The sequence below is a fragment of the Rhagoletis pomonella genome, unplaced genomic scaffold (assembly GCF_013731165.1).
Source record: "Rhagoletis pomonella isolate Grant_MI unplaced genomic scaffold, Rhpom_1.0 Rhpom_scaffold_00016, whole genome shotgun sequence".
NCBI lineage: Eukaryota > Metazoa > Arthropoda > Insecta > Diptera > Tephritidae > Rhagoletis > Rhagoletis pomonella.
This window is the reverse complement of record NW_023458570.1, coordinates 871881-886274: the sequence shown is the minus strand read 5'-3', so window position 1 is coordinate 886274 and position 14394 is coordinate 871881. Positions and strand designations below refer to the sequence as shown.

The 14394-nt window shown below is 32.4% G+C and overlaps 1 protein-coding gene across 2 annotated transcripts in view; it reads left to right on the top strand.

The window, feature by feature from the left end:
* LOC118749451 (serine/threonine-protein kinase ATM) overlaps nucleotides 1–14394 on the top strand; it is a 60019-nt gene that overhangs the window by 10392 nt on the left and 35233 nt on the right. For both annotated transcript variants that reach the window (XM_036484251.1, XM_036484252.1), the window contains exons 9-12: nucleotides 7831–8136; nucleotides 9136–9418; nucleotides 9472–9860; nucleotides 9915–10112. In XM_036484251.1, the coding sequence (XP_036340144.1) occupies nucleotides 7831–8136; nucleotides 9136–9418; nucleotides 9472–9860; nucleotides 9915–10112 (1176 nt within the window). The remainder of the gene's footprint in view (nucleotides 1–7830; nucleotides 8137–9135; nucleotides 9419–9471; nucleotides 9861–9914; nucleotides 10113–14394) is intronic.

The window sequence follows — 14394 nt, the reverse complement described above, 5'->3', positions numbered from 1 at the left end:
ACACAAAAACTGGAAATTATTTGTGTAATTTAAAGCTAATATATCGAGCCCCAACCGCCAAAAAAAGCGTAGGTACCATTTTTTCGAAATTTTTGTTTTGATGCAGAAATGCTCCTCGAGCATCAAGATGCATTTCAGCATCAAAAAGCAAAGTTTGAAAAAAATGTCGCTTTCGCTTTTTTGACGGTTAAGGCTCGATATATTAGCTTTAAATTACACAAATAATTTCCAGTTTTTGTGTGCTATTTGTTGCTGGGAACATCAAGCAAAGTTTGAAAAAAATGTCGCTTACGCTTTTTTGACGGTTAGGGCTCGATATGATTTCTGAATGGGCCAAGTAAATATTACGTATCTATGTAGATTAGGGCGGGTCAATTTATTCTCGAAATATAACCGACTTTGTTTCGGCGACTAAAGTATTCTACTGGAAATTCTGTACAAAAAAGTTCCTGGAAGCATAGCTCTACATAAAATAGATTTCGAGCATACCTACACTAAAAATTTAGCCGTTAGGTAATATGGGGTCGATTTTTCTTTTTTTTACGTACCACCGCTTGTCTTAAAAAAAAAACTTTTTTTAAAATACTGGTTTTTATGGTTGTTTTGTTTTGTTTTTGTTTTTCATTTTGTTTTTCATTTTGTTTTTCATTTTGTTTTTTTGGTTTTGCTTGAAAGAGCAAAGACGAACGTCTTCAAAATAGGGGAAAATTGAAGTTCTGCGCAAAACCACTATGTTATCACCCCACGTCATCTTGAATATTCTTATGCACAATAAATGTTATATACCATTGACAAAAGAAGAGGGGCTTCCGCCACTGTTCCCAGTCCATACAGAAAGGAGAATTCTGTTTAGTAGGGGTTATAATTCCAAAGCGCGGTCGAAGGCCGCCAACGCGGAAATGTGTTCTGCCCAAAAATACTGTAGTCAGTGTAGCCGGAGTTGTAGCGATGAGGGTTATTTTTGGTCCTAGGAAAATATTCCCATTTATTTTCCATTAGATTTTTCCCTATTTTGCAGAGGCTCGGATCTTCTTCTTTGTACCAGCCTCAAACTAACATAATATTCGGAACATTTCCCCAACTATCCAGACATTTGTACGCATATAACAAGATTACTGACCTGAAAATTTTGTTAAAAATGCTAAAATGAGCACAAACCAGCCGCAAAATGCCCATTGCTTTAATATTTAAATAGTTCATATCACGAGAATAATTTAATTACAAGTATTTTCTTTTATATGTGACGCAACATTTATAAAATTTTATACAAATTCGCCAAAAATCGCAGCACACGGCAACACTCAATTGGTTTGACAGCACTTGCAGCAAAAATGAAAATTGCTTGTGCAGCACGAGCAAGTTGAAACCATTTCTCGAAAGCGATTTAGGTAATTTCAGCTGCAGTTACACCCAGTGTTGCCAGGTCTTCGCCATGGGAAAACGTCCGTATTGGTCTGAAAAAACGTTATTTCCTATCCAAAAACGTCTTATTCAAAAAATTGTTCTTATTAAACTTTTATTGTATACAAAGGTACATATGTACGTAAGGTATATTAAAATGTAATTTTGACAGAGTACATTTAAAATTCATTGTAAACTGATTTGTGATCGTTAATATAAAAATAATTGTATACATACATTGTGATCAGCTGATTAATTCATCACCATTTTGATTGATTTTGGCTGTTTCTCTTTTGTTTATTTAATGTTTATTATTTTTCCATAAAAGCCAAGCTCATTAATATAATAAACAAAATATAAAACCACATTTCAAACTTTGTGCAAAAATTATAAAAAATCTGCAAAGCTTAAGGTAGATTTTAAAATTTTTAGTTAGATTTTTTTGAGTACGCAGTTTGATAGCCCATTAAATTTCAGGGCAATAATGTGCAAGTTTTAAGTTGCTAAAGAATCGGGTTGATTTTTAATAACTTTTTTTCTTGTAGACATTTGGTGAGGGGGTCCGTTGTCGAAAATGCTATATTACGTTCTGCTAAGAAGGAGCATAGCAATATTTCAGCCTTGTTTGGGTTCATTGCATGTTCAATGAAGTCTTAAAAAAAATCCAAAAAAATGCGCGTACGCATGGTATGCATCATATTTAAGTCATCTGGGTCCAAAGAATAAATATCTTTTGAAGCAGCTGCTGCAAAACACAAAGCTTGGAAAGATTTATTAAGAAAATAATTCAAAATCAGTTCTACTTACAAGATCTAGTAACAGAGAAAAATTACTGGGAAGTTAAAAAACGTAATTTTTTACACAAAAAACGTCCAAACGTCAACAGGATACAAAAAACGTCGAAATGCCGTTAAAAACGTCAACCTGGCAACGCTGGTTACACCTTGCAACTTTTATTTCCGAATGTGATTTCTGTAAATATTCCAAAGGGAATTTCTAGCTGTTTACACGGGAAAGTAGACGTTCGCTTTCGCATTTTGACAGCAAAATGCGGAGAAAAAGCGCTTGCATTTCCACGTTTAACCTCACTTTTACATACAGACGTAAAGTCCTTCTGCCTTTTTTAGTCCAGGAGAGCCAGATATTTTTCCAGGCTTGATATTTGCTAAATCATTCTAGAAAAATCCATTAGGTATAGCTAGCAATGGTTCTTTCAAAATTGTCGTACACATTCAAAACCAAGCTAACAGTTAGCTAGCAGATATTTTTATTTATTTAACATACCGTTACATATCGTTGGCTTATTGAGCAAACGTGCTAGGTCCATTTTAATTTTTCAGGAGGGACAAAAACTCTAACTTTTTTGTTGTTAATATTTTCCTAATCTGTAAATACAATTTTCTGCCTTAGTTCGTCTTGTTTCATTACCACTGATCGGCCAAAAAAATCAAAATAAAGCTGTTGCAGACTTATAGGCTGTTTTGGGACATTTCCTTTTTGATAATTTGTTCTTTTAATGTGGACTTACCAAATTTTCTATCAACCTGTTTTTCATTATTTTTTTTATTGTAAAAAGATTTAGTTGTTTATTTTAAATATATTTTATTGTTTTAAAATGAATAATAACCTAATACAGTCTTATTTCATTGCTGTTAACCAAAAAACCCATTTTGGGTCGTAAATTTATATACCATTTATAAAGGAAAATAATTAAAAATAAGTAAAGAAGTATAAGTTTGAAGTATAACATTATAGTAAGTTGGCGTCTTTAGTTTCTGAAATATCCGAGTTTTCGTATTTCTGAAATTTATCGTTATACGGGAAGCGGGTGTAATTTTGGTCCGATTTGAATAAATGCACAGAGTTTGGTAGAAATTAATAAATCGGTTACCGAGTTACACATTTGTGGTCATAAGTGGGCGGCGCCACGCCCATTACACTGGACCACAAATTTCAACTTTTTCTCTTTACCAGAAACGCCGTTATGAAATTCTTATGTAAAATCACCCCCTGATTCCGAAAATCAAGGTTATTTTTAATTCTATGGTACCGTTTTTGAGATATTTGCAATTTACCGTTTTGGGTCCACTTTATCATATATATCTCAAGAACGAATTAAGCAATTCCAAAACGGTTTGAAGCTTTTAAAAGGTAGGCTAGGCCCTGTAGATTCAAAGATAACGAACAATCATTACCGATTTTTTAAATTTTTTTTGTAAAAATATAAAAAAAATTGTACTTTGCGGGGAAGGATCTCGAAAACCTTTTATTTTTTTGCAGATTTTTTTTATAGAAAATTTTATTACCTTTTAAAAGCTTCAAACCGTTTTGGAATTGCTTTATTCGTTCTTGAGATATATATGATTAAGTGGACCCAATTTTTTTTTTTTTTTGCAAAAACGGTAAATTGCAAATATCTCAAAAACGGTACCATAAAATTAAAAATAACCTTGATTTTCGGAATCAGGGGGTGATTTTACATAAGAATTTCATAACGGCGTCTCTGGTAAATTTTGGCCGTCGACCAGTGTTATCAAAAAATTTATAATAATCCAATTTTCTGCTAAGTGGTTATCGCAATCATCGATTTTAAGTGAATTAGCTTTAGTAGTTATTCATTTATCGCAGTTTTCGTATTTCTGTAAATTACCGTTATATGGTAGATGCGCGTGGTCATTGCCGGATTTCAAAGATTTTCAACAGATTTCTTAGCTGGACCCTAAGCAAGGCTTGTACCGAGTTTGGTAATGATTAGATAAGATACAGCATTTCATCATAAGTGGGCGCGGTCACGCCCATTTTCCAAAAATTTCATATTTTTTACCGAAATTCTACTTTTTGGATTTTTCGAAAATACCTTTATATGGGAAGTGGGCGTGGTTAAAGTCCGATTTCGCCCGTTTTCAATACCAACCTACCTGCGATAAAGGGCAACCTACATACCAAATTTCGTTGAGATACCTCAACTTTTGCCCGAGTTATCGTGTACACAGACAGACGTGTTTATATTTTTTGCACACTAAGCCAACGATATACATATGTACATATGTTTATGGTAGGACCTCGAGAAAATTTATTAAATTCAGATGTCGTTTTTAACCAAAGCCATATATTTATAGGAACTTTTTTAATGACAACTTAGGTAAATCATTAGTATGTTTAAGATACATACATACCGATTTTGGTATAGGTGGTCTAAGCTAAGCTGACCAACCGTCCTCCTTTGAGGAGGATTGTCCTCCTTTTGAGGAATGTCCTCCTTTTCAAGTTTTATAGCAGTGATGAAATTAAAAAAAAATCGTTCAGAATATTGTCATTTCCTAATCGTACACAATCATTGTATTTAAAAGGCGTTTACATTGTTCAACTTTCAGTTAAATGATGTAAACTTTTGATTTAATCAATCGCCTGTGAAAGTTGAACAGTGTAATAATATTTTACCCTTTACAACACTGAAAGACTAGCTAACGACGCGTCTGCACAGGCGAAAATTATTGCCTACCATAGGGCATTTTGTTTGCTAGATATGTATAAGTTTTATCAGTGGCAACATTTGTGTATGGAGCTTTTTAACTAATAAAACATGTTGTAAGGTGGCTAAGATGGATTTTTAAGATTACAAATATTATAAGCATAATGGTAACATTTACCATTACAACAAAAGTAATCGTAATCGTATATAATTTAAGGATCAAAATTACCCAGCTCTGTTACTTACACTGGCAATTAAAAGTGAGCGCATGGTATTCTTTGTTTACTATTTGCAATGTTTTTCAAGTTACAATTTTTTTGTTATTTTTTTATAAAAAAATGGTGCTTGCTTTAATCAAAACCATACAAGTCAAACTTTCAAACTTTATACAGAAAAAGTCAACGAATTTTCGTATAAGTTTTGACCAGTTTAATCTGAATATTTGGAAAAATCTTGAGTACGAAGATATATCGGTTTTTAATTGTAATAAAACAAGTGCAAGCTTTAAGCGGCTAAAAAATCGCGTTGATTTTTAATGATTTTTTATTGCTGACGCCTTTTTTAATTTTTTACCATATAAAAGGGAATTTTTTGTAGAATAAAATGCGCATGACCGTTTGCAAATAAAATTAAAAAATTAACTCTATGTTTTACAAATTACACTTGATATGTATAAAACCGCAAAAAATTATTAAAAATCAACGCGATTTGCAACTGCTTAAAACTTTATCTTGTTTCACTAGAATTAAAAAACCGATTTATCTACGTACTCAAAATTTTTCCTAAAACTCACATTAAAAAGGTCAAAATTAAGATGAAAATTCGTTGAATTTTTCTGTATAAAGTTTGAAAGTTTGACTTATGTGGTTTTAATTAAAGCATGAACCATATTTTTATAAAAAAATTACAAAAAAAACTACAAAAAAAATTTAACTTGAAAAACACGCAAATATTAAACAAAAAACATCCTGCACTCACTTTTGATTGCCAGTGTACACAGGGCTGCCAACTTGGCTCAAACCGTGCCATTTTTGGCCCTGTTTTACATCAAATGGCACTTAAATTTTCAATTTGGCACAACAGTAATACATCAACACAGCAGTAATATTTCAATACATTTTTGTGAAATCCTTTGCGTGTACTTTTTTTTCTCAACTAAACGTTTCTAATTTCTAAAGAATATTCAACTGGTTTATCTTATTTTGGCATTGCACTTTTGTTTTAGAAATGTAGTTCTTATTTTATTGCTAAATGCTTCGGGCTAAAAAGGATGGCACCGTTTTTGGCACTTTTATTTTTCTATTTGGCACTTTTTATCGCCAATATGGCACCTCATAGCTGAGGATAGTTGGCAGCCCTGAGTGTACATACATTGTTCATAACGGTTTCAATCTCTAGAGTTATTTGAAAAAAAGTGTGAGATAAAGTTTTGCTATACTAAAACAGTGATATGATCATTCAACAGAAACTTCATAAATTATTAAACCGAATTTCCGCCAGGCAACGAAATGACAAAAAAATGTATGCCATTTTAATAATGCCATGTGGAAACAAATACGATGACACGGGTAGTGTTTAATGCCCAACATAGTGGTAAAATATTTTTCATTTAATGCCTAATCTCAATGTTAGCCCTATTTAAGAAAACTGTTAAATTTTTTCGAAATTTTGTTTGTTTTTCGCAATTGTTTAACACAAATAAGAACAAATTTTACGCTTTACTTTAAAATTAACCACTATTTTAAGAAGTATAATGGAGCCAGTGCTGCCAACTACATATTTTCGAGTAAAAAATCCAGACTTTTATAAAAACCCGCTGGAAAATAATTAAATTCCACAAAGCAAAACCTGAAAAATAAATAGTTTTATATTAATATAATGTTAATCAAATTCTTTTGAACCACTAGTTGAAATCATAATTGAAATGAAAAATAAGAACAAAAGTTAATACACATAACTATATATAAGTAAAATAACGTTGATTTTTGGAATTTTTTTTAGTGTCACTCATTTTCTTCCATACAAAGTATGTTCGAAATGTTTTTGTGTGGAAGAAAATGAACAACACTGTCAACAAAAAAAAAAAAAATTGCCAAAAATCAACGGTAATATGTTTCTGTTTTATAATTATACAACGCAGTGTACCATTAACTTGATTGACTTGTGGTTATAGCAACTTTGAATTGTTTTTGCTTTTTTTTTAACAATGTTAACCTATTCGTTATTTATGTGTTAAAATATATATTAAAAAACTTTTTCTATTTTCAATGTGGGGAATTTGTCCTCCTGGAATGCTAAAAAATTCTGGTCACGTTATCTAAGCAAAGATAGTTTTTGGGCAGTTTCGCAATACGTTACCAATCCCTAAAAATATATTATAAAATTTATATTTTAAAACTGTTTGCATATCATATTACTCAGGAAGTGAACTTTAGAAAACCGCATAGCTTACTAAGTAGAATTTCCGGCACTGCTCAAAAATGTATTTATGTATATAGTTAATTTTCGAAAATAGACATTTACTGCACCGCTCATATCTTCAGCATTACTTAAGTTAAGGCAAAACAACGCGCATACATTTTCTTAGAAAAAATTTACCAAATATAAAAAAATTAATTGGTTAGGGATTAATAACTGATTTTAAAAGTAAGGAGGCTCGAAATCCATTTGATAGCTGTCCTTTCATGAACCTTTTTGTTCAGAATTTCCAGGAGAATACGTCAGTCCCCGAAAGAAAGCATATAACAAATTTGACCCGCCCTGGTGTATGTCTATATGCGTTTTCTATTGGGTTGTTCACACTTGCCTGGTTATCACGTTATCTGGTTAAAAATTATTATTCTGTAGTGTATGTTATTGTTGTAAACTGAATACAAAATATAACCACATAACCAGATAACCTGATAAACAGGCAAGTATACATATATTTCTATGATATAATCAAATTTTTATTACAGTGTGCTTTTCCCATATTGCAAGCGTTTTTGTTACCACAGAGAGCAATGTGTCCGGAGGCACAAACCGAAAAGTACAAAAAGTACCTCAGTATATTAAACGAAAACGCGAATCAACTGGGGATAGATTTGCACCAATCAAGAGGAATTGATTCCAATATTAATTGGGAAACAATATACTGTTGCTACAGTCTTCTAAAGGTAGATGGACCGCCATCAGCACCTTTTGAATTTCCAAGTTTACATAGCACATCATCGTGGTATAACCTAAGTTACCAATCCCTACAACAATGCCTTAGCTTATATTTGGTAAGTATTAACAAAAAACATCAAATTACTATACTTTTATGCATATCTTTTATAATAAATTACGGTAAGCACTAAATATTCAGCCAGCCCCCCTTTTCGAATTTCCATATGATAGACGATAAACGCCTGCAAACGTAGCGTATGAAATTAGTTTTCATATTATCGTTTCGATACACCCGGCAGATGTACTATTGTGATCGACTTTGGTTTTTGTTCAAGAATGATAGAATACAAGACCGCGCATTCCTGCGGGTGAAGACGTCACGATCACAATGCCAATTGTAAATAAATCGTAGTTGTGTTCATCTACTTTCTGAACAGAAAATAATATATTGGCGAAGAATAAAATATTACGCCCAGAAAGAGCGAATAAAGAAGGATAAAGAAACACTAAGCTAGTAGAAATTAGTGACTCGAAATTTTAGCTGGTTATTTCTGCATTTGTTTATGGTAAAAAAGGTTTATTATTATCAACTATCCGTACTAGAACAAACTTAGTCTGTGATGACGTCATAGAACAGCTGATTCTGTTGAATTCTCCAAGAACAAAGTAGCGGCACTCTGAATGCGCCACCTCTGGCTTGCTACATAGTGGGTTTTTGTTTAATTTTTATTGTGAATTAACAAAAAACAGCAGTTGTTTTATCGGATTTCATACGACAGACATCGATTCGTAATATGGCGTTTATCGTGTATAGTGTGGACTCATAATATGGGTGTCAATAACTTAACTTTTTTTTAAATAAAGTACTTGTAAGCTTTAAACTAGGGAAGCTTAAGTTTTGTTTGTTTGCGAATTAGTGTTTCAATTCTTGGGAAAATTCCTGTATATTTTTGAATAACTAACCGGAAAAATTTCAACAATAAAAGAAAATCGCTGTACGCAAAGATATATTCCATTAGAAATTTGTATGCGATACGTTTGTATTTGTTCCATTCAAAATGATTCATACTAATTTCTACTCCAAAGTACAAACTTCAAACTTCCTTTCGTTTTAGGTTGGTCAGAACGTTGGTGGCGAGTACGATGCGAAAGCGTTATTCGCTCCCCTTTGCAAATACCCGCTTAAGTTTTTAAAAGTACTTGGTGCTATTAAAGCAGATTTATATTCTTGTATATTTTCAAATGAGAAACTGTTACATTTTTATAAATATTGCATAGCAGTTGATGCGGCTATTGACTCCATTCCAACAACACGCATGACTTCTAAAAGAAATAAAATTATTGGGGAGTACTTTGTTCGTGATGCGATATTATTTATCACTCAGTTTCTTCAAAAAGGTATACTAATAATTTTATATTTGAAAAGGATACAAACTAGTCAGCTTTTTCAGTTGAATATACGGAATTACACAAAGCGGGCCTTTTTTATTTGCACCACCTCTTTGGGAAGCCGTTTCTATCTGTTGACGAAGGTAGAAATGTAATGAGTGTTCATTTGAATGAAATTACAAAGTGCCTATTAGCCATCACCCATAAAAACGGTGATTATGAAAAGACAAAGTTATCAATGAAATTGCTACATCGGCTGATTAATGAATTTGGTGAAAAAGCAATGGTTTTCGATCAACTTCCTGATACACAAAATTTAATTGAATATTGTGACATTCTAAAAACCCAACCAGCATCACCCACCAATATTAAAGATCTGTTTAAAATTCTGGAATCATCCATGCTAATCCAAAAATGCGGCAATGGCACTTTGGGCACAATTCAGCAATATGTAAGATTACAGAACGCTGATGAATGACAATAATGTATTTAAGTACTTTTGTAGATAGCCAAACATAAAACAGAACTGTGCGTCGAAGGTATGCTCTTCTCTGATCTGATTCGCCGACTTCTTGAAGTGGCCTGCAATGCTGAAAATACAAATTTACGTCTACAGGCTGCTAAGTGTCTTGGAGAAATAGGCTCCCTTGAAATAGCGGATGAAACTTATTATTTTGAAACACATTCTTCATTTTATGATAACGTGAGTATTAATTGATGATAAAATTTAATTCGTATAGTTTAATACATACTAGAATTAAATAAAATTATAGTTTAAAAAACTAAAACCTCCCTATTATAATTGCCATTCCTACTGTCATCAGGTATGTAACTTGAGAATAGAAATCGCTGCATCTTTTAGGCGCACCAATATTACATAGTTACATCCCGAGCTAATAAAAGGAAGGTAATAAAGCAACGCTTGTTTTGTGATCTTTACAGATCCAAAGGTACTATGTTTTGATTTTAAAGAATTGCGAGAGATGATATACCAGGAACCGAGAATCGGAACGGGATTTGGTTTGGTTCTGCACGAGAACAAAATGTAATGTCAAGAACGGTCCCGCAAAAGAACCAAACGGGAACAAAGTATTGAGAGAAGTTTGAACGGGCACAAAATTATAACAGATTTTCAAGAAGAAACGAATGAGATCGAAATTTTCGAGAACATTTCCAATGAGAACGAGAATATTGAGAACTCTTTCAATGAGAATTATATTAAAACAAAAGTCTGGGGAGCTAGAACAAAAGTTTTAAGAACTTAACGTTAAGAATGAGAGGAGCGTTTGCTTGTTGGGATGAAAATTCGTTTCAGTGAGAACCACGATTGTTAGCCAGTGGAAAGCTGAATCTAGGGTGACCTGTCCATTTATGCAACTGTTTTTCATTTTCTGTGCAAGAAAAGTTCGTGTCTTAAGTCTTTCTTAATTTGCATAGATATCTCTCAGTTCTTTTTTGATTAATTTTAATATGTAAACATTTCAAACTTCGCGAATAGTTCAGAGAAGGTTTGTTCCCGTTTCGTTCTCTGTCAGAATGTTCCCCAGGCTTTAGTTCACAAATTGTTCTTCGAGAGAAAGTTTCGAAAACTTTTGTTCCCGTTTTGTTCTTTGCCAGTACGTTCCGGAAACTTATGTTCCCTTTCTGTTCTCTTAAAAATGTACCCGAAAGTATTGTTCGCATTTCGTTTGGGAACATTTCCAATGGCTTTGTTCTTATATACTTCCTGTTGAGAACGTTCTCGACAGTTTTATTCCCATTTCGGTTTGGGGTTTTAAGCATTCTCGGGAACAAAACTACGAGAACGACATTTAGTTTCGACAATTCTGTTTGTTCTCGGTCTCTGTGATGTACATATGTATGTGTACCTACATACGTAAATGATATGTATATCGAGGGCTTATATTCAATACCCTCTATATGCAATTTTCACAAAAACTTCTTTGTGATGTAAGAACCCATCTGGGATACCTGTCATCAATGATGTTAATTCTGACTTCTTCTGTCAAGCGTTATACAATGTCAGCATTAATATCACCGATGACAGTCTTAGGTGGATTTTCATATCAGAATCTCATTTTTGTGAAAAGTTCAGATAGAAACTGTTTATGCTCTTATCCTTGGTATTTTAAATTTATTTATTATTATTATTTATTTATATTATTATTTTTAAGATTATTAGCCTTAAATTCTTTGTTTGTTTGTTTCTTTGTTTATTTGGAAACTTCATGCTAGCACAACAATTGTACAAAATTATTTTATAGTGCTAGTCACAATTCATAATTGACTACATATGTAATAGAAGTTGTATATAAAAAAAAAAAATTAAACATATTTTGTTATGAAACATAAAAAATATAAATAACTATTAAATATATAGAAATCGAATCTTTAAAGCGTTCATAAATTTCGATAGAATTGTCAAAGCCATGTCGTACGATTAGACATTTTCCCAAAATCGTGTCAATCTTATATCTGCTAGAAACTAAAGTTTATTTCCTAGTTTTATTTTGTACCAAAAGGTGGCAATAAGAACTGTACGAATCTGTACAAATGTACCAATCGTTTGAAGCGGCCTCGACAGAAATCAAAGAAAGTACAAGTAAAGTAAAGTAGTATACTATAGCGCAACGAACATACAAGAGGAAAATGCATACAATTATATATATATATAGATTGCCCTTTATCCAAGGTAGGTTGCTATTGAAAATATCCTCATATAACGGTGTTCTGGAAAAATGCAAAAACTATGATATTTTAGTAAATATTGGATCCAAATTGTTGAAGTATTTGGAGTAGAATTTTGGTACAAAATAATATTATTATGAAACTTATGATGAAATACTGTATCTTAGTAGCCGCTTCACCAATCCTTACCAAACTCGGTACGAGCCTTGCTTATGATCCAGCTAAGAAATCTGCTGAAAGTATTTGAAATCGGGCAATAGCAACGCACACCTCCCATATAACGGCAATTTACAGAAACACGAAAATTGCGATAAATCAGTAACTACTGAACCTAATTGACTCAAAATCGATTATTGCAAAACCTTTAAAATTAACAAAATGGCGGCCAATTTTTTAAAAAGAAAAAAGTTGATTTTCTCGAAAAAGCCACTTTTTTCTTCAAAATTTTACAACAAATTTTTACCAATGTTAGGAAGAATTGATATAAGTTTGAAGCAGGCTTAACCATTTTTGCAGTCAGGGGATTTTTTTTAATAAATATTTTTTTATTAAAAATATTTTGTGTGGCAAATATTATAAATATTATATTAATCTTATATTTTTATTACATATTTAAAATTAATAAATTTTTTGCCAATTATGCACTTTGTATCAAGAAATGAAACCGAAACCGTTAAAGCCGTTTCGTTTTTCAAAACCGAAATCGTAACCGTTTTCTTGACCTGACAACAAACGAAACCGAAACCGTTTCAAGCACAGGTTTCAATCGGTTTCTAGAAATTTATAAAAATCAGCTGCAGGATCTGCAACAGAATTTTTTTTTCTTCAGTAGCATAACTGTGCCGTTTCACAAAAAATGACTTGCATGACAAATTTGTTGACTAGTATTGTGGATAGCCTTTAATTCTTATATATCGTGACTTATGGCAACACTAATAAATGTGCTGGAATTCAAGGCGAATTTTTTATACAAGGCGGTAGCAGTGCTTCCGCTGTCACTTCAATTGAAGTTTTTCACTTCACTTTAGAAGCCTTCACTTCGTCACTTCATTTTACTTCGTTTTACTTGTTTTACTTCACTTTCAACAAACTACATTTATCTCCAAAATAAATAAAAATGTCTTTGGAATAAATGATTTATTTAACCAAAATCAGCAATATTTTGCTAAAATTCTTGTTAAGTAGTAAGATGGCAAAGTAACTTTTTTCGCAAAAAGCTACTAAAAAGATGCCTAATAAATTAAATCTTCGATGTGGCATCGGTTATCTGGAAGAAGTCATTTTGATTTTCATTTTCACATGTTAAGTTGTAAAGCGCACAGAAATGAATGGGTGGATAAAGTTTCATAATTATTTAATAAATATTTGACGAAAATAACAATTATATTTTAATTTTCATACATCTTCAATTTTACAGCAAAAAGGAAACATTTAAGTGAATCTGGTGATAACGTTGTTTGCTGTGAATCGATAATCGATTAATTATATTTTGGTGTTAATATCATCAGTGAACTATAATTTTTGATTTTCTTTCCTTAACGTATGAGATATTGTGATATTAAAGATGTTCCAGCACAAATGATTTTGAGTTAATGCTGTCTCAGTTAGACGCGGATCGTAATTCGGATTATGTTATTGGACCGAAAAGTTCTGAAATTATCCGTCCTCTCTTGCCAATCAAAGACGGCAAGAACGAAGTATTGATGTTCTACAATATTGGAAAAATTAGTCTTAGCGGAGACCGCACTTAGCTCAGTTAGCTAAAATAGTTTTAGCTGTTCCTGCAGCGCAGGTCAGTGTTGAAAGGCCGTTTTCTAGCTTAAAATTCATTATGCCACCTATGAGAGCCAATTTAAGTAGTAATGTAGTGAATTCGATTTAATTGATAAGAACTAATCAATTGTATGGGCTACAAATAATGATTGGTACACTTGGTATAGGGATTTGAGCATGGTTTTGTCGATGCCAGTATACTTGCTGTAGTGGCATATTGGAGAGTGAGTTACAGAAATGAAATATATGTCCTATTCGCTTCTGGGAACTTAAGCAGTGTGGCGACTAGAAGAAGCTAGCTGGACAAAATTATATTATTAGTGTTTTAGATAGATAAGGAGATAAGGTCGAAACTAAAAAAAATATTGTAGGACCGGGGTCGGAAATTACCCGTTGACCCAAAAAGTCTAATTTATGTTGAAAAAGAGTATTTTTATGATCTGTGGCACACGTTTTAAAATACTACAGCTATAGGGCCTGTTGGGTCGGACGCACATATGTACATAGATATGTGTGTATCTCAG